Source organism: Magnolia sinica, chromosome 1 (assembly GCF_029962835.1).
Source record: "Magnolia sinica isolate HGM2019 chromosome 1, MsV1, whole genome shotgun sequence".
Lineage (NCBI taxonomy): Eukaryota > Viridiplantae > Streptophyta > Magnoliopsida > Magnoliales > Magnoliaceae > Magnolia > Magnolia sinica.
Window position 1 is genome coordinate 134616840 of NC_080573.1, and position 20672 is coordinate 134637511.

General features: G+C 45.5%; 1 protein-coding gene across 1 annotated transcript; it reads left to right on the forward strand.

The window, feature by feature from the left end:
* The first annotated feature begins 5063 nt into the window (after positions 1-5063).
* LOC131249616 (wall-associated receptor kinase 5-like) lies at positions 5064-8155 on the forward strand. The gene is made up of 4 exons (XM_058250410.1): positions 5064-5900; positions 6462-6543; positions 7087-7569; positions 7659-8155. Exons 1-4 carry the CDS (start codon positions 5064-5066, stop codon positions 8153-8155), a joined length of 1899 nt encoding a protein of 632 aa, XP_058106393.1.
* The last annotated feature ends 12517 nt before the right edge of the window (positions 8156-20672 follow it).

The following is a 20672-nucleotide window of genomic DNA, read 5'->3' on the forward strand; positions in this document are numbered from 1 at the left end:
ATGGACGGAGAGGATTTCTCACAAATTCGACAGTGAGCCTCACCTAGTTCCCAGCGCAGGAACTTCCAGCGAACGGCTTTAGCAGGAAATCCGCGTCCGTTTTCGAGGGAATGGTTGGAAAGGGAAGCGGTTTCCCTTGGGGCTGGTTTGGATGTCGGTAAATGGTTTATTTGGCTTTAAACCGTAAATGATTTATAGATAAATCATTATATGTTTTTAATAGCATGTAAATTATTTTTATCTTATAACTGGCATTTACATCCGATATATCCGATATAGCTTAGGGAGGTAAATATTTAAATGATATTTAAATTATACATAGGAGCTTCATTCATTCAAAATAAATTATTAAGTTCATTTTAATAAAAGTTTGAACTGATCGCACGTTAAACCAAACATTATATTAGTCATAGAAGTTGGCCTTTGAATTTAAATGACGTTTTATGTGGACAAACAATTTAATATATATAGTTAAATATAAACAATTTAGTCCAATCAAAACGTGGGTCTAAAAAAATGGTCCAACCAAGATATGGGGCCAGAAATAATCAGATCCAATCAAATATAGGCCTTAAAAAGATATGGTCCAGTCTAGACATGAGCCCAAAAATAAAAAATATAAAAAATCTGATCCAATCTGGATGTTATAATAATAATCCACTTAAGACGTGGACCTAAAAGATAGTCAAATCAGAATGCGAACCTTAAAATTATAATATGATCTTATTAGGATTTGGGCACCAAAAATTGGTCGAATCAAGATGTGGGTCCTAAAAATAAAATTTGGTCTAATTAAGATATGGGCTTTAAAAATACAATCTAGTTTAATTGAGATGTGGGCCCAAAATAATATAATCGAATCAAGATGTAGGCCCACCCTGATGTATGAGTTTTATATATTTAAAAAAAATCTGGAACTATTCAATGACCATACAATGGGCTTAAATAGTTACTACCAAAGTTCAAGTGGACCACACACGGAACACTATGCATCCATCCAAGTCTATGTGACCTTTCAATCCGGTTAGATGGTAAATGTAACTTTATGGTGAGCATTGTACCCTATATCTAATCATCCCGAAATAATCAATTGGGAAATGACACATGTTGTTGCACAGAAATATATAGCATGTAAAAGATCTTTAAAAATATTTTGGAACACTTTCTACAAAAGTAAATCTAGTGTTGAGCTAGATGATAGACGTCAGCTGATGAAGAGGCACGGTCGATACGTCTACGAGGTAGAAATCGGTTGAGTAGAAAGAGCAATTAGGAAAGGAAACATATCAGGAGGAGAAGGAATGATTTGGAAGACTAACATGGTAATAATTTAACTACCATAACTGTTGAATAAAGAAAGAAATGCTTAAAAGATAATCATGATATAGATTTATAAATGACGGAAGAATTTAATAAAACAAATGGTCTCATACCAATCCAACAAACTTATCAAATTTATATTTCCTTACCATAACTTAACTCTATCCTAAGAATAACAATAATCCAATAGCAGTAATTATTAGTCGTAATCCAAGTATATGTTTATACGTTGGACTGTTCATATCACCAATACAAGTAATTCTTTCGAAAAGGCCTATTGTAGTTGATATTTGTGACCGACTGTAAGTATTTATTTTATGTTCGACTGCACCCATATATTAAAATCCTTTCGTATGGAAGGCAAATTACAACCTATCTTTCGGAGGAAGAATTTCACCCTCTGACTATCGCCTAATTATCTTACAACTATTTTGCAAGTGGCTGAGTAGGCGATCGACCTTCTCAGATATCAGTCATATATGATCGCAGTCTACGTATCTTCATATATTGATGCTTAAGGTCAAGTTATTTGGTTTAAATCAAGCCGTACAATCAATTTGACACGCTCACATACACAACACGTGACTAAAACCAAACCGGAAGCCAACAATTTTTGGCATGCCTAGTGAGGCTCGAGAGTTTGAGTATACATACCGGTGTAGTAATTTTATGAAAGAATGAGCCAAAGAGGTACTCATAATACTTCTACAATTAGTGAACTTCTTGCACCAAAGGAGTATATGCAAGTGCAGCCAGTGCCTAAATTGTTGTCGTACCTAGTACCCAATCCTACAAACTAGGACATGACATCATCATCTCGAACTGATCCACTTGAGATAATGTCGGTTGGGCTACGCGATATGCAAATGAGAATTCAGCATATTGCAAAGCAATCACAAACTCAGGTTGAGCAATCTCAAATTCATGCTAAAATTTTCAACATGTGGATGGCCAATTAGACTGCGAGCTTGAAGTAGATGATGACTATTTTTACTAAAAGAGTGCCCACTGTGCCTCAGCAAATTGTTGAGACTAGTTATGTTGAAAATCTAGCACCTATATTGCTAGCATCGCCAGTGATTTTATTCTACAACAGAACACAGATCTTGTTCCAGTACAGAAAATGTGAAATATTCCTCAACATGTAGAGTTTAGATGGTTCAAATGAGAAAACATGAATTTCATTCCTAAGGTCAGAAATCAGAGAATGTCTAGGGGCAACCTTTCCTTGAGAATATCTTTCACAATGGGGAATAATACTCGGTAGGTCCTAAGCCACCTCATTTGGCTGAACCACATCATTTGGACCGTGACCAAGTTTTACAATTGGTATAAGAGGTGACAGACCAAGTTCTTGATCGAACTATCACTCTCGTCTACCATAAGCCTTATCCAGAGTAGATTGACTGACAGTCTCCATTACCGCGACTAACTTTAATGTTTTTTGACCAATATGGTTAAGTTTGACGGCCAAGATGACCGAATTTGATGTTTTTCAATCAAGATGGTCGAGTTCGACCGAGATTACCAAATTTGATGTTTTTCAATCAAGATGTCCAAGTTCGACGGAGGTGGCCAAATTTGATGTTTTTCGACAAAGATGGCCGAGTTCGACCAAAATGGTTGAATTTAATGTTTTTCAATCGAGATAGCTAAGTTTGACTAAGATGGTTGAATTTAATGTTTTTACCCGATTGAGCAATTGCATTTATTGTGCCGAAAGACGGGCCACCGCCACTATCACATTTTTGCCCAAAGGCGAAGTGATGTGGGGGACAATGTCGTGCTCTATTTGTTACCATTATTGAAATAGCCAATTAGGAAATGACGCCTATCGTATACAAAAAGGTATAGCATGTGAAAAAACATTAGAGATATATATTTGGAACACTTTCTAGGGAAGTACAACTGGCACTGAGGTGGATAATACCCACCAGCTAATGAAGAGGCATTGCCAAGAAGTCTAAGAGGTGAAAAGTGTCAAGAGAAGAATGAAGGATCTAGAAAATCAATGTGATAACGATTCAACTGCCATAACTCTTGAATAAAGGAAAAAATGCTTGAGAGATAATGGCTATAAAGATCTATAAATAACGGAAGAATTCAACAAAGCAGATGGTCTTATGCCAATCCAACAAACAAATCAAAATTATCTTTAATTATTATAGCTTAGAGAGTTATTTTTAATAAAACAATAATATTTAATACTCTCACTTATAATGTTTCTAATTCTTTTTTTTCTTTTTTTTAAGTTGATCTATGGTCTCTTCGCTCGGCCGAAAATTTGCATACTATATATGGCACCACTACCATGTAGCACCTTATGAACCGTTCAATCTACCGTCCTTGACCATGGGTAAAATGTAGCCATTTATTTATTTATTTTATTTAAAAGAAATCCCACCAACTAAGATTGTTAGTGCGCGTGGCTTTTTGTGTCTGGCCCATGCAAGGTACAGTGATTGGGCGTGGCTTTTTGTGTCTGGCTCATCCAAGATACAACGATGATTGTTGGTTAGATCTCAATTCTCGTATATGTAGCCAGGTTGTACAAAAAACCAGTCCCCAGTTAGTAAAGAAAAAGGAAAGTTCCATAGTACTCTCTCTAGTAAGTTAAAACCTTGCGGTGGACTACGTTGTGCATTTGCTCCTCTACATGCATGGGTACGTTGCAACACCACCAGGAGCACTTAAAAATCACGGTCCCGAATGTAAATGGAGCATAGACAGCAAAATCTCATTATCTAAGGATCCTACCCTTCTGATTTCTTGTCATCAAATGCACAGTTAAACTAAAACTGCCAGTAGTCCTAGTGCAACCGTTTAAATCATACAATTAAGATCACCTGATCGGCTGTGATTTTCAGGCCAGGCTCCATCCACGAAGGCTGCCAAGCATTTCGATGGTCTGGATTGACGTGAATGGATATCGTGTGTACGGTTAATGATCTGCCACCTATACGCATTTCAATGACTGGCAAAAACACGACATGAATCCAATCTTAGGTCTCCTCGAACACACGCCTTGTATTAATCGACACCCGGATTTGGCATACCTGGGATTGAATAAGATCAATTACCTTCTAACGCACTCCTAATTACCATGCGTTCGAGCTGTGTGAGGCCCACCTGATGTTTTAGGTCCATCCAAACCGTCCATCATATGCTCCCCCAATGTTAGTCCTAGACCCAAAATCCAGCCTGATCTAACTCGGCTACATCAAAATGGGGGACAATGGAAAGGGGGTGTTCACCATAGAAGCTTGTGGATGGAATGTGGGGCCCATCTTGTTGTGTATGTCTCATCCAAGCCAGTCATCAGTTGCACCCCACCAAGATTAATGGACACGCCAGCACTCGAGGTATTACAAAATTTAGGTTTGTACTATTGGGATGAGATGCCAACCATAGGTTTGTGTGTGGGACTATTATGGTTTGTACCATTCATCAAACCCGTTAATCAGGCGCAAGTAAAAAACTCATGTGGACGAACTTTAGCTGTTTCCCATTGGTGCGGCCCATATATTTATTATCGTGAGCTTATCTTCTGATCATGGGTAATAATGATTCTCAACTGATGGGCGTACTGAATTTTATATTTACACCATGGTGGACCCCACTTGGGTTTTGTAGATGATTCCGGTCCCTTTGATGATTTTTGGTATGTATATGTTTCTTAGTTTGCGTGTACAACATGAGACGTTGCAGACAAAAACCAAGCAAACACAAGCATCTCCTCTACCATGGCTTTCTCTGCAACATTTTCTTATTACTTTCTCCTTTCATTGCTTGTAATCACATGCAACTTCCCCATCTTGGTAGCAAGCAATCTTGGCTCATACAACCCCAACTGCGAAAAAAGATGTGGCGACGTCCGAATCCCTTTCCCGTTCGGAGTCGGAGACGGCTGTTTCCTCCCTGGCTTCGAAGTCACTTGCCGCCAAGGCATTCCTTTCTTAGCACAATCCAACCTTTCAATCCTCCAGATTTCAGAAGACGGAGTGCATGTCGACTCCACTCCATTCATTTCAACATACATTTTCTCAAACTCAAGCTACCAAGAAGGTGTCTCGATCATATTGCCTGAGAACAGTCCTTACACGTTCTCTGACTCGAACAGATTCGTCACTGTGGGATGCAACGCATGGGGGCTGATCTCCCAAGATCCCGGCCAAGTACCCTCTTCATGCATCTCGAGGTGCAATACAAGAGACAGTGTCGTTAATGGTTCTTGCACCGGGCACGGTTGTTGCCAAGTCACCTTACCTAGGATCCATAACGAACTTCAAATCATGGTCTTCCTAGCTGGACCAAATAAGGGCTTCTTGTTTAACATGCCTTCTTATGGATTCGTGGTTGAAGATGGTGGATATGTTTTCAACATATCCGATCTTTGGGACTTCAATAGGAATATTAGTATGAAGCTTGATTGGGCTATAGGAAATGGAAGCTGCTCCGCAATGAATGATTCGAGTTCCTATCCATGTGGAGAGAACAGCTACTGTATTGAATCGAAGCGAAACTATGGTTATCTCTGCAAATGCCGAATCCTTATCTCAGCGGCTCTGCTGGATGCCAAGGTAATTGCTATTGTGGTTGCTGCATACATGGCTCCATTTTTTGCCTATTAGGCTGCTGATTTCTGAAATTTAAATTCAAAATTCAAATTCATGGGTGATTTCTCTAAATCCATGTTACTAAATGGGATTTAGTCTTCAATTCATCTTTACTACCAGGTACATACGCGCACATTTTCCCAACGCATTGTAGAAGGGTGCTCCACCCTTCGGCGATTAAATCCCTGGTATGGTAGGTCTCATGGTAGATGATAGAAACCCAAAAGATCTCCCCCTGGGATGATCCTTCTTCCTTACAGTCCAATTGTAGACCATTGGTTATTCGCATTATACATGAACAATCTCATTGTGGGGCACGCAAGATTGATGATGTAGCTTACTTGAAAATGAATGCATGCCAATACTGTATCAGAAAAGAAAAAGAAAAAGGAAAGTCCATTTCGATCAAGCATCAAATAATAACTCTGCATACAAATAGGGGTGTTTCCTCTGTTCTAATTATCATCTTCTTCTTTTTTCTTTTTTCTTTTTTGCAATATGGGTTGCAGATTTGAATGAGTGCAGATCAGGGAGAAATTCATGTGTGCCAGAAGCTACTTGCCAGAGCAGAGCTTGGAATTACACTTGTGTCTGCCCAGTTGGGACTGTAGGCAATGGTCATAAATTGGGGGGTGGATGCCATAAGAGATTTATATCTACCCTTTATACCAAATTAACCATTCGTATGATCTTCTTCTTTTCTTCTTCCTCTTCTTCTTCAATGTATATCAAACACCACACATGAACCCTATCGACCAACTGAATGGCTGCCTGATGGATGGCTCAATTGTAAAGAATTGCAGCAACTGGTTATTTCTAACCATTTGAACTATTAGAATTTTATCTCGACTGTTGCTCTAAACTTTTCTCGGCCGTCCCAAAAATGGCGATTTATTGGGAAGGTGGGAATTTTTGGCCATCACCAAAGTGGGCCAGTCAATTGTAAATGCTACCCCTGGTGGGAGCATCATGTTACCAATTTTCAGTCCCCATCTTCCATAGATTTGTATGAAGAATGCGGACAGCGTGCCCAAGTCTTCTGTCATGGCCCTTGCATTCCATGAATTTGAGAGTTTTATGATTTTTACAGAAACAAATCGCTATATAGTATTCAGACAGCTACATCTGACACCTTTTTTATTCATTGCAGTATTATGTTTACTAAGCATTTTATTGCTGATATTATGTTCTGCTCGTTTCTATTGGGTTCAAAGGAAGAGAAACCTCAAAAATCTCAAAGCCACATACTTCCATCAAAATGGAGGCCTTCTGTTACAACAATTTTCCTCTTCCAATAGAGGTACTGCTATGAAACACACAAAAATCTTCTCCGCCCGAGAGGTCAAGAAGGCAACCGGCAATTATGATGCCACCAGAATCATAGGCATTGGCAGCCAAGGCACAATCTACAAGGGAACCCTTGAAGATGGTTCATTGGTTGCCATCAAGAAATCACGGCAAGTGGCCCACTGGCATGTTAATCAGTTCATAAACGAGCTTGTCATCCTGACCCAAATCGGTCACAACAATATCGCTAAGCTCTTGGGCTGCTGCTTGGAGACCCAAGTCCCTTTCCTGGTCTATGAGTTCATCTCCAATCACACTTTGTACCAAAAACTCTATGGAGATGCTGGTGATCAAACTCCATTGTCATTGAAGCATCGCCTCCGGAAGCTCTTTCATATCTACACTCATGTGCTTCAATGCCCATATTGCACGGAGACGTCAAATCATCGAGCATACTCTTAGATGAGAATTGTTCTGCCAAACTAGCGGATTTTGGAGTTTCCAGGCTAATTCCACTCGATGAAAGCTGGATTTTGACAGTAATCAAAGGAACTCCGGCAAACTTGGATCCCGAATACTTTAAAACTGGAAATTTAACAGAGAAGAGCGATGTTTACAGCTTTGGGGTGGTTTTAGTCGAGCTCTTTTATGGGAAAATGATCAAGCAGGAGCTGTCTCCAGACTACAATAGCCTCTGCATGCATTTTCTATCTTGTGTCGAAGGAGGGAATTTGATCAAGATCTTAGATGAAGGAATGCTGAGAGAGGGAGGAATGGAGGACTTACAAGCAATTGCCATGATCGCTCAAAGATGCTTGTGCTTGAATGGAGAAAAGAGGCCCACCATGAAAAAGGTGGTGGAAGAGCTTTCCCTAATGAGAAGAGGAAGCACCCAAGTTCCCGAAAATCCGACTGTCCTTCGCGTAGAGTAAAACTGTTATAATTTATAACCATGGTGGATATGTTTTGTTTTTAGGATTAGAGATGATGAATCTTCAGATTCTCTGATAACATGTATTCAATTGTATTAGTTCAAAATATGTAGTGGAGTTTCACTAGAATTTGAACTGTCTAGGAAGAAAAGGAACTTTTAGGCCTTGTTTAGATTGGTGGAAAAATCTGGAAATAATTTGTAAGCATGTGGCCCACTTGATGAATGTATAGATCTACTGCATTAGCTGTTGAGGGTGAAATGAATGTGAGAAAAAAAAAAAAAAAAACCCCACCGTAGACTTCTCGTTCTCTTGTTGTCATTGTCATCGCCGTGGTCACGATATAAGCCTTCTCCCAATTAATTGGGATTGGCTACATGAATCTTGTTCTGCCGTTCTACTCTAAGAAGAGCCAAACTTTTAGTTAAAACATAAGTCATCAAGTCTTTTCTTACTATATTCATCCACATCATTTGGGTCAAAATTGTTAGCATTATTGGCTGTTGGCATCAGCAAAATAGGCTTTGGATTGGAAGGTTTGGATCAATAATGAGTATTAGGTGGGGCCTAAAAAGGAAGAAAGGGCGGCCGACCATCTTCTCCAGCGAGCTCCAACACCAGCAACATGGCAGGCCCCACGTGAGTATTAGGGAGGCATAATTGCTGCTCCCAAGATTTCGAACATCTGACATTCCACTTTGATACCATTTTAAATCACCACTTACTCTAAAAGCTCTTTGATTTGATATTTAATGACCGAAATTGGTTCTAAGGTCCAAATCTGTCATTTCTTCTCTTGGATATTCAATTTTGGCTCAACTGAGCGTCAATATCAGAGTCTTGATAGAAATCTCGCTATTTCCAGCGTGTGTTTTGATTTTAGCTATCCAATAAGAGAGCATTTACCTTTTGTTTTAGGCTTTGCAACTCTAGGCTTGTCATCTTGGATAATTTAGTCTTCGATGGATAGATGATGGATTGATGGTATAAAAGCTCACGTTAAAAAAGGAATCTCATCTGTTCTCCTCAAGAGTTAGAAAATCATTAAACTCCCCAATACAAGTGACTTTTGTGGCTTGTTTGTGATCATAAATTCCAAGTAAGAGCTTCGGCGATGAAAAAGGAATGTGTTAGGCACTATTTTCTACTAACATGTTATGCAATCTCTATTGTAGGAAAATTTATGATTTTTATTTTTTTATTTTTTTTATTTTGGATTTGGCAAAGTTTCGGCATTTCTACATTTATTCGTGCTTCACATAACTTGTGAGAATTGGGCCAACATAATTAAAATAAAAAATACAAAAAAAAAATCCTGCATTACTTTATAGAGCCAAGTGGCTTCAAGTAGGCAAAAATAACGTAAAAGAAAGCATAAAAGAAAATTAATGGAAATACAATAAAAATGGTTGTTGTTGATGTGACCGGGATATATTGAATGGAATGTCCCTGATCTATGTTTGATTGAGATGTAAGAAAGAAATAAGATACCATACAGTCTTTTTTCTGAAAAAGGGATGGTTGGATATTGCTGATTCCAACTCTACTCCTAACTCCAACATCTTCTTTAGTAGACTATTTCTTCAAGTAACACCTTGGTATGTTGAGCATTTTTAAGGCAATCTAAATCCTCGGTCCATCCCTGGCTCCCTCGGGTACTTAGACTATCTTTCTCTCTTTGTTTCCTCACCTCTCTCTAACCTTGGCCCCTTAGAATCGCAATGACTGGGCGAAATTCATAGAGCTGATGGTGTCATCATGCCTCCCTACTACAAAATTTTGATGTCAAGATAGTTGTGCAAGATCTCAATTGGGTATAAAGCATATCAAGTGGCCATCCGTCCGAAGACTCGGACTTCAAGCCACGAGACACGGACTTGAAACCTCGGGTCGCCGCAGGATGCGTCAAAACCGAGGCATGGCTCGCTAAACCGAGACAATGGTTGAGTCGGTTCGAACGAATTATCAGCGTTCCGGGCATGTGTCGGACCACCTTGCAAGACCGACCGTCGCTAGGTCGGATCTCATCCCGGATATCTTGGGATAAGATCTCCGACCCCGAAGCTCACGGGATCGGATGATGGCTCAAGATGGGCACGATCCTATCTCCGTGATACGGAGAAGATCCCGCGCTCAATATCGGGAGGACCCCAGCAAGATCCCGCGCACAATACCAGGAAGAGAATCCTCATGCGATTAAATGCCCCAGCAGAAGAAGCAGGGGGCCCTCACCTTGAGAGGTACGAAACATATTCCTCCTAAAAATCTTTCAATACTTTGAGACCCCGAGTCCAACTTTGGCATCGGAGGGTCCCCTGCTCGAGCCAGGGTCTCCTTTGTTTTCTTTCTGTGCAGGCATACAAGGGTCCAGGAGGACGAACCAGATAATTGCATCAACAGTTTGGCGCCGTCTGTGGGAACGTGCAAAAAGCCATCCCGTACCTCTATACTGAGTCCAATGGTGATGACTAGAAGGACGGTCCCAGAAGAAGATTTGAATGAGAACGCGATTACAGGGCCACCCGGTCCAATCGCCGTTCCCCCAGCCCAGAACCCACCTAACAACCGCCGACGAGGGGCGACCGGAACAAGCAACAATCAGCGGGGTCGCGACGATGGGCGGTTGGACAAGGAGGTTCAAGAAATCCGTTCCGATATGAATACGATGAAGCAGATGCTGGAACGAATGTATCAGCAGCAAATGCAGCCACTCCCGCATCCTCAAGGGGAGACAGCGCACGTACCGACGGCGGCGGTTGATCCCCAATCTTCCGCGCCGCAGTCTTTCCGGCCGAGCCAACCCCAAGGCGGACCAGAACCATCTCCAGCGCAGTCAGCCAACGCCTCCCTCCCCCCGACTGATCTTCGGCACGAAATAGAGCGAAGAAGGCGCAATCGCCCTTCCATGGAAGGCACGGCAGAAAGCAGCGAACCTTGGAAAGCCGACATTCAAAATTTCAAAAAAGAAGTGCGGGAAGAGATGGCAAAAGAGATGGCGGACATAAAGCACGGCCGAAACGTATATTCAACCGGGTCCGAAGCGAAAGCATCCCCCTTTGTGGACTCGGTATTGAAAGCCCGATTGCCCGAGAGGTTTCGATTACCTCAAATCACTCCTTTCACCGGCAAGACTGACCCGACCGAGCATATTGAGTGCTTCAGAACCTATATGGAACTCCATGATGCCTCGGATGCAGTAATGTGTCGGGCCTTTTCTCTTACATTGACTGATGTAGCTCGGCTGGTTCAAACAGTGAAGCCAAAGTCCATCGATTCATTCGTTGGTGAGCGACGCCTTCCTCACCAACTTCATCGGCGGAAAGAAAAAATTAAAGCCCCCGGCACATCTGAATATAGTCCAGAAGCAGGGAGAGCTATTGAAAGATAAAATCAAGCGTTTTAATATTGAATCCCTTCAAGTTCGGAAACATTCGGAAGAAACGGCCCTCAATGCACTCATGCAAGGAGTTAGGGATAAGCCATTCCTGGCATCTCTAGACAAAACTCCGCCCGATACTCTGGCAGAGTTTATGGCACGGTCCGATAAATATGCCAACGCCGAGGAAGCGCGAATCCTGCGTGAAACTAAAACCTCGGCCAAAGAGTCGGCCAAAAAAGAAGCCGACTCGGCCGGGGGAAGGAAACGCAAAGAGGATCAAGCACGTGACGAGCGAAGGTCAGGAAAACGGCCGGATCGAAAATTTTCCATATACACTCCCCTGAATAAGACTCGGGAAGAGGTACTGATGGAAATAAAAAACGAAGGCTTTGTTAGCTGGCCCAGTAAGCTCAGGAGTAATCCTAATCGGCGGGATAAGGATAAGTACTGCCATTATCACCGCGATCACGGGCATAACACAAGTGATTGCCGTCACTTAAAAGAAGAAATCGAACGACTCATAAAAGACGGCCGACTCAGAGAACATATGGTCAAAGCTGGGGCATCCGAGGCGCGCCCGACCGAGAGTCAGCCCATGGAAGAAATCCAGACGATTATCGGCGGTCCACAATGTGGGGGCGACTCAAACAACGCGCGAAGGAATCACTCACGAAAACTCAGTCAGCCTCGGTCCGAGCTCATGATTATAGATCGGCCATCAAAGGAAAAGAAAAGAGAAAGGTATTGCATATCGTTCACTGAAGAAGACGCCCGAGGTATCCATCACCCCCACGATGATGCGCTGATCGTCTCCTGACGATCGCTAACCGAAAAGTGTTCCGAATACTCGTCGATACGGGGTCATCTGCAGACGTGTTATTTACACAGGCGTTCGACAAAATGGGGATCGAACGATCCATGCTGCGCCCAGTTCGGACCCCGTTGATCGATTTTTCCGGAGGACAGGTACTGCCCGAAGGGATTGTCTCGTTACCACTCACTGCTGGCACTGCCCCACATCAGACGACGATGATGGTTGACTTCCTGGTCGTCGATCAACCCTCGGTATACAATGCGATACTCGGCCGACCTTCATTGAGTCTCCTCCAGGCCGTGGTATCCACATACCATCTTACAATGAAATTTCCGACCGAGTCAGGAGTCGGAATTGTTAAAGGAGACCAGCAAGACGCGAGGCGATGTTACATGATAGCTGTAAAAGGAGCCGCCGACAAGAATCCGACCAACATATTAACAATCGAATCGTTGGACCCTCGGGGCGAGAATTATGAACGAGGACAGCCGGTCGAAGATCTTGTCTCAATCGCCTTAGTCGAAACAGATGGATCCAAGACAGTGCGAATTGGCTCATCTCTGCAGTCCCCTTTGAGAGAAAAGCTGATCGCCCTGCTCCGAAAGTACGCCGACGTATTCGCTTGGAATCATGAAGATATGCAAGGGATCGACCCCTCCGTGGTGACTCACCGACTTAACGTCGATCCGTCATATCGACCGATCCGACAGACGCGACGACCGCTCGGCCCTGAACGATACGCCATCATCGAGAAAGAAGTCAACAAACTACTCCGTGCTAAGTTCATAGAAGAAATACACTATCCAGAGTGGGTCGCGAATGTCGTGCTTGTGAAGAAGTCCAACGGGAAGTGGCGAGTCTGTATTGATTATACCGACTTGAATAAAGCCCGCCCCAAAGATAGCTTTCCGCTTCCGAGGATAGACCAGCTAGTAGATAGCACAGCCGGACATGAGCTCCTTAGCTTCATGGATGCTTATTCGGGATATAATCAAATTGTAATGCATCAAACAGATAAATCAAAAACTACCTTTGTCACCGACAAAGGCCTTTATTGTTACCGAGTGATGCCATTTGGTCTGAAGAATGCCGGTGCAACTTATCAAAGGTTAGTTAACAAAATCTTTGCTCGACTTATAGGCCGAACCATGGAAGTATACATCGACGACATGCTTGTCAAGAGCATACACGCGGCGGATCATGTGAATGATTTGGAAGAAATGTTTCTAATCCTGCGGAAGTTCCGGATGAAGCTAAATCCAAGTAAATGTGCTTTTGGAGTAGGCTCCGGAAAATTCCTCGGTTTCTTAGTCAGTCAGCGAGGAATAGAGGCGAACCCTGAGAAGATAAAGGCTCTGATTGATATGGAATCCCCCAAAACCATTAAGGACGTCCAAAGGTTGACCGGACGAGTCGCAGCACTTAATCGGTTCCTGTCCAGAGCCACGGATAAATGTCTCCCTTTCTTCAAACAATTGAAAGGAAGACAAGCAATGGGTTGGACGGAAGAGTGTGAAGCAGCATTCCAACAATTAAAATCATATCTCGGTTCTGCACCTCTCTTATCAAAACTCGAACCGGGGGAGTCTTTGCTCCTTTACCTAGCTGTGTCCGAGGCAGCGGTTAGCTCGGCCTTGATACGAGAATCCGAAGGAAGGCAACTGCCGGTTTACTACGTCAGCAAAGCGTTAGTGCCAGCAGAGACGAGATACCCAAGCTTGGAAAAAGTGGCCTTGGCTTTAATAATTTCCTCTCGGCGACTCAGGCCGTATTTCCATGCCCACACCATCATCGTAATGACCGATCTTCCGCTTCGCCAGGTACTTCCGGCTGACTCACCAAATGGGCTATCGAGCTGAGTGAGTTTGATATTCAATACAGACCAAAGGCAGCAATCAAAGGGCAAGCCGTAGCTGATTTTATCGCCGAGGGAACCCCTCCAACCGAACTCTCAGTGAACAATGCGCCGAAGGACGGTGCAGTCACAACTTCAACCGCTTCCCCTTGCCCTATTCCATGGAATCTGTATGTCGACGGTTCTTCCAACTCGAAGGCCAGTGGGGCTGGGGTTGTGCTGGAAACCCCGGATCACACCTATATACAGTATGCCTTACGACTTGGATTCCAAGCGTCGAACAATACGGCGGAATATGAAGCGTTGTTACTCGGCCTCCGACTCGCCGCTAGCATGGAGGTCACGCACCTAAGTGTTTTCAGCGACTCTCAGTTGGTTGTTAACCAAGTTACCGGTGTATACCAGACACGGAAAGACCGGCTAAGGGCTTACATGGAGAAAGCGAAAGAACTTATCAACGAATTTCAATTCTGTCGTGTGACTCGGATCCCTCGCACGGAAAACAGCAAAGCCGATTTGCTAGCAAAGCTGGACTCAGTATAGAGGTACGGGATGGCTTGTTGCACGTCGAATACGTCGATAAACCAAGTATAGACGAGCCAATTAGCGAGGCCGTCAATACAATCGACTCGGAACCATCCTGGATTGATCCAATCCGCCAATTCCTTGCCGAAGGAAAGTTGCGAGGATCGCACCGAGGCCCGACGAATTAAGATCCGAGCTTCCGTTACACCATACTCAACGGGACCCTTTATAAGAAAGGATACTACGCCCCGTTTGTTGCGGTGCCTCAAACCCAGCAGGCAAACTATGTGTTACGGGAAATTCATGAAGGAATCTATGGAAACCACCGGAGGGCGATCCCTCGCCTACAAGGTCTTACGACAGGGATACTACTGGCCCACTATCCAACACGACGCTCGTGAGCTCGTTCAAAAATGCGACAGATGCCAACGGTTTGCGGCAATTCCGAGGCAAGCACCCGAGGCACTGACGCCGATGACTGGTCCCTGGCCTTTCGCACAATGGGGCATCGACCTCATAGGACCGCTCCCTATGGGAAAAGGGCAGACCAAGTTTGCTGTGGTAGCAGTGGACTATTTTACGAAGTGGGCCGAGGCAGAACCATTAGCCAAAATAACCGAGCAGAAGATCACCGAGTTTGTATGGAAAAACATTATCTGCCGATTCGGAGTACCCCGTACCATTGTCACAGACAATGGAAGGCAATTTGATAATAGGAGCTTTCGTGAGATGTGCAAGAACCTCGGGATCAGGAATATTTATTCATCACCATCACCCTCCTGCCGGGGCAGTCGCAATTTACCAAGTATCGATGCGGTGCGGCTTGCGTCGCCCTTCGACCATCGTCGGGGTTTTATCTCGCATACTGATTGCCCGGGCGAGATAGTCCCGAATGGGTGGAGGAACTTACTCGGATGCGCGGTGTTGTGGTGAGATGGAACAGCCACCGCTCACAGTCGAAGAGTCTCCACCTACCAAGTGCGGGTAAATCCGAACTACCCTAGCTTCTACGTCTTCTCTGCTTGGCGAGGCGGAGGCGGTTCCCCGATAACCGACCCTCCCACTTCCAACAAACATTGGAAAGAGCGTTGGTTCGGGCATGTGGTCGATGGGAGACGGACGAGTCCGGGTCTGCGAGGCCCGTGTCCCTCGGGCGTTTCGAGAGCAAGTGACTTGGGTCTTCTCTCCCTCGCCCTTTTTCATTTTTTTTTTTTTTTTGTCGACGGACTTGTGTTTGGCAGATATTCCAAAGAAGCGGCCAAGCTTGGCTCCAGTGCCTCGGCTCGGATTAAGGAGTTGAGGGCATTGAATCCGAGAGATAGGTCTTGGAAGGTGCTTCTACAACCGGAGCGCCTTCATCTTGCAGTGCGACTCGGAAGTTACAGTAATTGAGAATGAGTTTTTGGATCTTCCGAATTTCCCGACCGATTCGCCATAACTTAGGCGGTTAACAAGATTATCAGCAACATCTTCGGACCAAGCTTGGCGCCAAAGGAGCATGGGCCGAAGAGCTCCGAAAATTCTTTGGGCTTACCGAACTACAACCCGACGGCCACAGGAGAAACTCCGTTTTCACTCGCTTACGGCTAAGCAGTCACTCCCGTCGAAATCGGATTACCTTTGGCTCGAATCACCTTATTCAATGCGTAAGAGAATGAAGAACTCCTTGCACTCGGACTCGACCTTCTGGACGAACAAAGGGAAAGGGCGAGGCTGCGCACGGAGGCTCGACAACGACAAGTGACTCGGTTCTACAATACCCGAGTTAAGATTAGAAGATTCCGAAGGGGAGATATGGTTCTTCGGAAAGTGTTTTCCAACACTAAGGAGTTTGGGTCGGGTACACTGGGACCCAATTGGGAAGGACCCTATATCGTCTCGGGCACCATTAGACCAGGAACATATCGGCTAGAAGACCTAAACGGACAGTCATTGCCTCATCCATGGAACGCTGAACACCTCAAGGTCTACTATCCTTAGCTTGCTATTTGATGTTTAAAGACCCTGAGGAAGAGTAAAGCCGAGTCAAATGAATAAAGACATGCTTTTCTTTTTCATTCGTCCGAATATGTGTAAGTACAAAAGCAACCGAATACATCGGAGCAAAAAAATATATATACATATAAAAAAAAAAAAAGATCAAAGTCTTCATGCGTCGGCCCCGTCCCCGGCACCGGCAGTTGTGCCTTCAGCGGCGGCGTCCGGATTCTCGGACTCTGAGGCTGCCCCGCCTTCGATTTCTGAAAGGTCAAGGTCTGACGCATTCCAGATATCCGCTCTGGAACAGGCGATCCCTCTCGTCCTCAAACTCGGCCGACTCAAGGAAAGCTTGGACAGCTTGGTCCCTGGACTTCTCTGCCTCGTCGGCCCGCTGAATGTGTTCCGCCGCCTCAAGCTTAGCCCGAGCTAAGTCATCCGCGCACGAAGCATGGGCTGCCAGAACTCGCTGATTCTCTTCTTCAGCTTTGGAGAGTAAGGCCAGTGCTTGAGCGACCTCAGCCTTCGCCTCGTCCAGGGCTCTTCTGGAGGAAGCCGCCTCTGCCCTCGCGTCTTCAGCAGCCTTCCGGGCAAGGGCCGCCTCGCCTGTCAGGATGCCGACTCGGATCTCGGCCTCTTCGCGACGACCTTCGGCCTCAGATAGAAGAGTCTGCAGCCGATGAGTTGAGGATAGCTCCTTGCTGGCCTTGATTAAGCAATGAGCAAGTTCAAAAAGTATCCGAGCAGCGTGGCTGACGGTCTGCGACGACGGGGCGTTGTAGAGTTTCACGAACTCTCTCTCACACCCGTGGGCTAGGGCCCAAGGAACCATCCCCGACACCACTTGCTGCAGGACCGACGGCCCCTCCTGGTTCGTCTCCTCCCCTCGGGAGGGCGCGGTCCTGGCCTCTCCTTCCCCCCTGGAGGACGCGGCCCCGGCCTCCTCCTCCCGACTCGGAATATCCGTCTCAACGCGTGCCGAGTCAGGTGCCGTCTGAGGGTCCGAAGCAGCAATCGCCGTCTCCTCCGCCCTTTCGTCTGGGTCGGGAATCACCACGACGGAAGGGGCAGAAGAGCTCGCTGGCTCTTTCTCCTTCCGCAGCACCCTTTGCCTCTTCGGCGACCGAGGCTCCGAAAGAAGAACTGACCGCGGAGGAGCCTTCAACTTCGTAACTGGCCTGAGGGCAGGACGAGCTCCAGTCATCTCCGGTTCGAGGATAATCCTGAGGTTGGGACGAGCTTCGGGCAGATCTGTTTAAACAAAAAAAAAAGAGAATAAGTTATGGCGAATCAGGTCGGGGGAAATTCGGAAGATCCAGAAAACTCATTCTCAATTACCTGTAACTTCCGAGTCCAGACCTGCAAGATGAAGGCGCTCCGGTTGTAGAAGCACCTTCCAAGACCTATCTCTCGGATTCAATGCCCTCAACTCCTTAATCCGAGCCGAGGCACTGGAGCCAAGCTTCGGCCGCTTCTTCGGAATATCTATTTTCAGGTGTCGACAAAAAAAAAAAAAAAATGAAAAAGGGCGAGGGAGAGAAGACCCAAGTCACTTGCTCTCAAACGCCCGAGGGACACGGGCCTCGCAGGACCCGGACTCGTCCGTCTCCCATCGACCACATGCCCGAACCAACGCTCTTTCCAATGTTTGTTGGAAGTGGGAGGGTCGGTTATCGTGGAACCGCCTCCGCCTCGCCAAGCAGCAAAGAGTAGAAGCCCGGGTAGTTCGGATTTACCCGCACTTGTACAGTGGAGAAACTCGTCGATCGTGAGCGGTGGGTTCCATCTCACCACAACACCGCGCATCCGAGTAAGTTCCTCCACCCATTCGGGACTATCTCGCCCGGGCAATCGTATGCGAGATAAAACCCCTGACGATGGTCCAAGGGCGACGCAAGCCGCACCGCATCGATACTTGGTAAATTGCGACTGCCCCAGCAGGTGATCCGGCAGGTCATTCGGGCGAGGAAGATACGTGATGACCGACTCGGGATATGATACCCGACTCGGATTCTCCCAAGTCCGCCTCGCCAAGATCAAGGAACCGACCGCTTAAATCTTCCCCGATTCTTCCCCTTCGAGACTCGGCTGCCGGCCGATTCATCGCCGGACGGTCGGGGTTCCTCCGCGATTAAAATTTCATCTTCTTCCTCTTCATCTTCCTCCATGTCCCTTGGTAAGTTGGGCCTCCCCGGGCGGGTTAATAAGGATGACCCGCCACGGGAAGGAACGACGGAAGCAGGGCGCTCCGCCTGATCGTCGGTGACTCTCTCAGGCATACAAGCAGCGTTGGCATCCACTGCTATCTCCGTTAGTAAAGAAGGCGATTCCGCAACGTTCCAAAAACGTTGCGCTTCGCCTTCGTCTCCGGAAACTCCCACCTGGGGGCTTTGAGAACTCCTATCCGCCATTATTATTATCTAATAAAGAGGAAGGAGAAACTCACCGGAGAGAAAGGAACAATGGCGGAAAGAAGCACCGACGGTAAAGAGAGAAGAAAGGAAGGAGATGAAAGGCTACGCAAATCCCAGAGAAAACGCAGAGCGAGAATGGCAAGAGCAGTAAAAGTTCGAAGTGCGGGACCCCTGACGTTTTATAAGGTCGCCCTACGGCGGAGACATTAATAGGGAAATGATTCGACGCCTGCATCGATTCCCCCACTCGACACGTGGCGCACGCCGACTAGCAACAATAATAGCTTTACTACGTGTCCAATCTTCGTTGGCGGGATGTGTGATTTGACGGCTGACGGCGCATGCGATGTCAGAAGCTGAACCGTCCCCCATCAAAGGCCTCATGGAATGCATTTAATGATCACGACTCATCTCGGACTGAGTTACGAATCGACTCCAAACTCGCTACTCCTCAGTGTCATATGAAACACACGGAGTAGGGGGGCTTACTGTTGGGGGCAAAAATACAAGTCCGAAGACTCGGACTTAATGCCTCGGGACTCGGACTTGATACCTCGGGTCGCCGAAGGATGCGTCAAATCCGAGGCATGGTTCGCTAAACCGAGACAATGGTTGAGTCGGTTCGAACGACTTATCAGCGTTCCGGGCATGTGTCGGGCGGACCGCCTTACAAGACCGACCGTCGCTAGGTCAGATCTCATCCCGGATATCTTGGGATAAGATCTCCGACCCCGAAGCTCACGGGATCGGATGATGGCTTAAGATGGGCACGATCCTATCTCCGTGATACCAGGAGAAGATCCCGCGCTCAATATCAGGAGGACCCGAGAAGATCCCGCGCACAATACCAGGAAGAGAATCCTCGTACGATTAAATGCCCCAGCAGCTATAAAAGAAGCAGGGGGCCCTCACCTTGAGAGGTACGAAAAGTTCTTCTCCCAAAACCCTTCAATATACTTAAACCTAGAGTCCAGGCCTGACTTTGGCATCGGAGGGTCCCCTGTCATCATGCCTCCCTACTACAAAATTTTGATGTCAAGATAGTTGTGCAAGATCTCAATTGGGTATAAAGCATATCAAGTGGCCATCCGCTTAGGGGGGGAGACAATCCACTCAGCACATTTTCCTTCGACATAATTGTTCCTTAACATCTATTGAAATAGAAAACAAAAGTTTGGATAACTGTCGGCTAGTGGCGAGCCGGGGATTTATTTTGCCGAGCCAGTCCGTTGATTGTTTTAAAAAGATGCCAGGGATCCTTTCTGGGTCGACCAAGACTAGTTTTTATTGGAAAGGTGAACAGTCGGGATTTTGGAGATTATGGACTATTGGCTGGGATTTGATTTGTTAAGTATACGTATGTGCCAATCAAGTCCATCGGTTATTTCTGAAAAGTACCCTAGTCTTTCCCATTTGATTGGTTTACACTTTCAACGGTTTTTGATTTGCCTAAAATAATTTTATCAAACCATCCCATCGTGAAGTAGATCCGAAGTATAAGAAGACTATACCATGATTGAAGTATACATAGACTATAATTTGATCGAAGGCAT

Coding starts and splice junctions, on each gene's coding strand:
- LOC131249616 (XM_058250410.1), top strand. CDS start 5,064: ATGGCTTTCTCTGCAACATTTTCTTATTACTTTCTCCTTTCATTGCTT. Junction 5,901..6,461: donor CGGCTCTGCTGGATGCCAAG/GTAATTGCTATT, acceptor GAATGAGTGCAG/ATCAGGGAGAAATTCATGTG. Junction 6,544..7,086: donor GTGTCTGCCCAGTTGGGACT/GTAGGCAATGGT, acceptor TATTCATTGCAG/TATTATGTTTACTAAGCATT.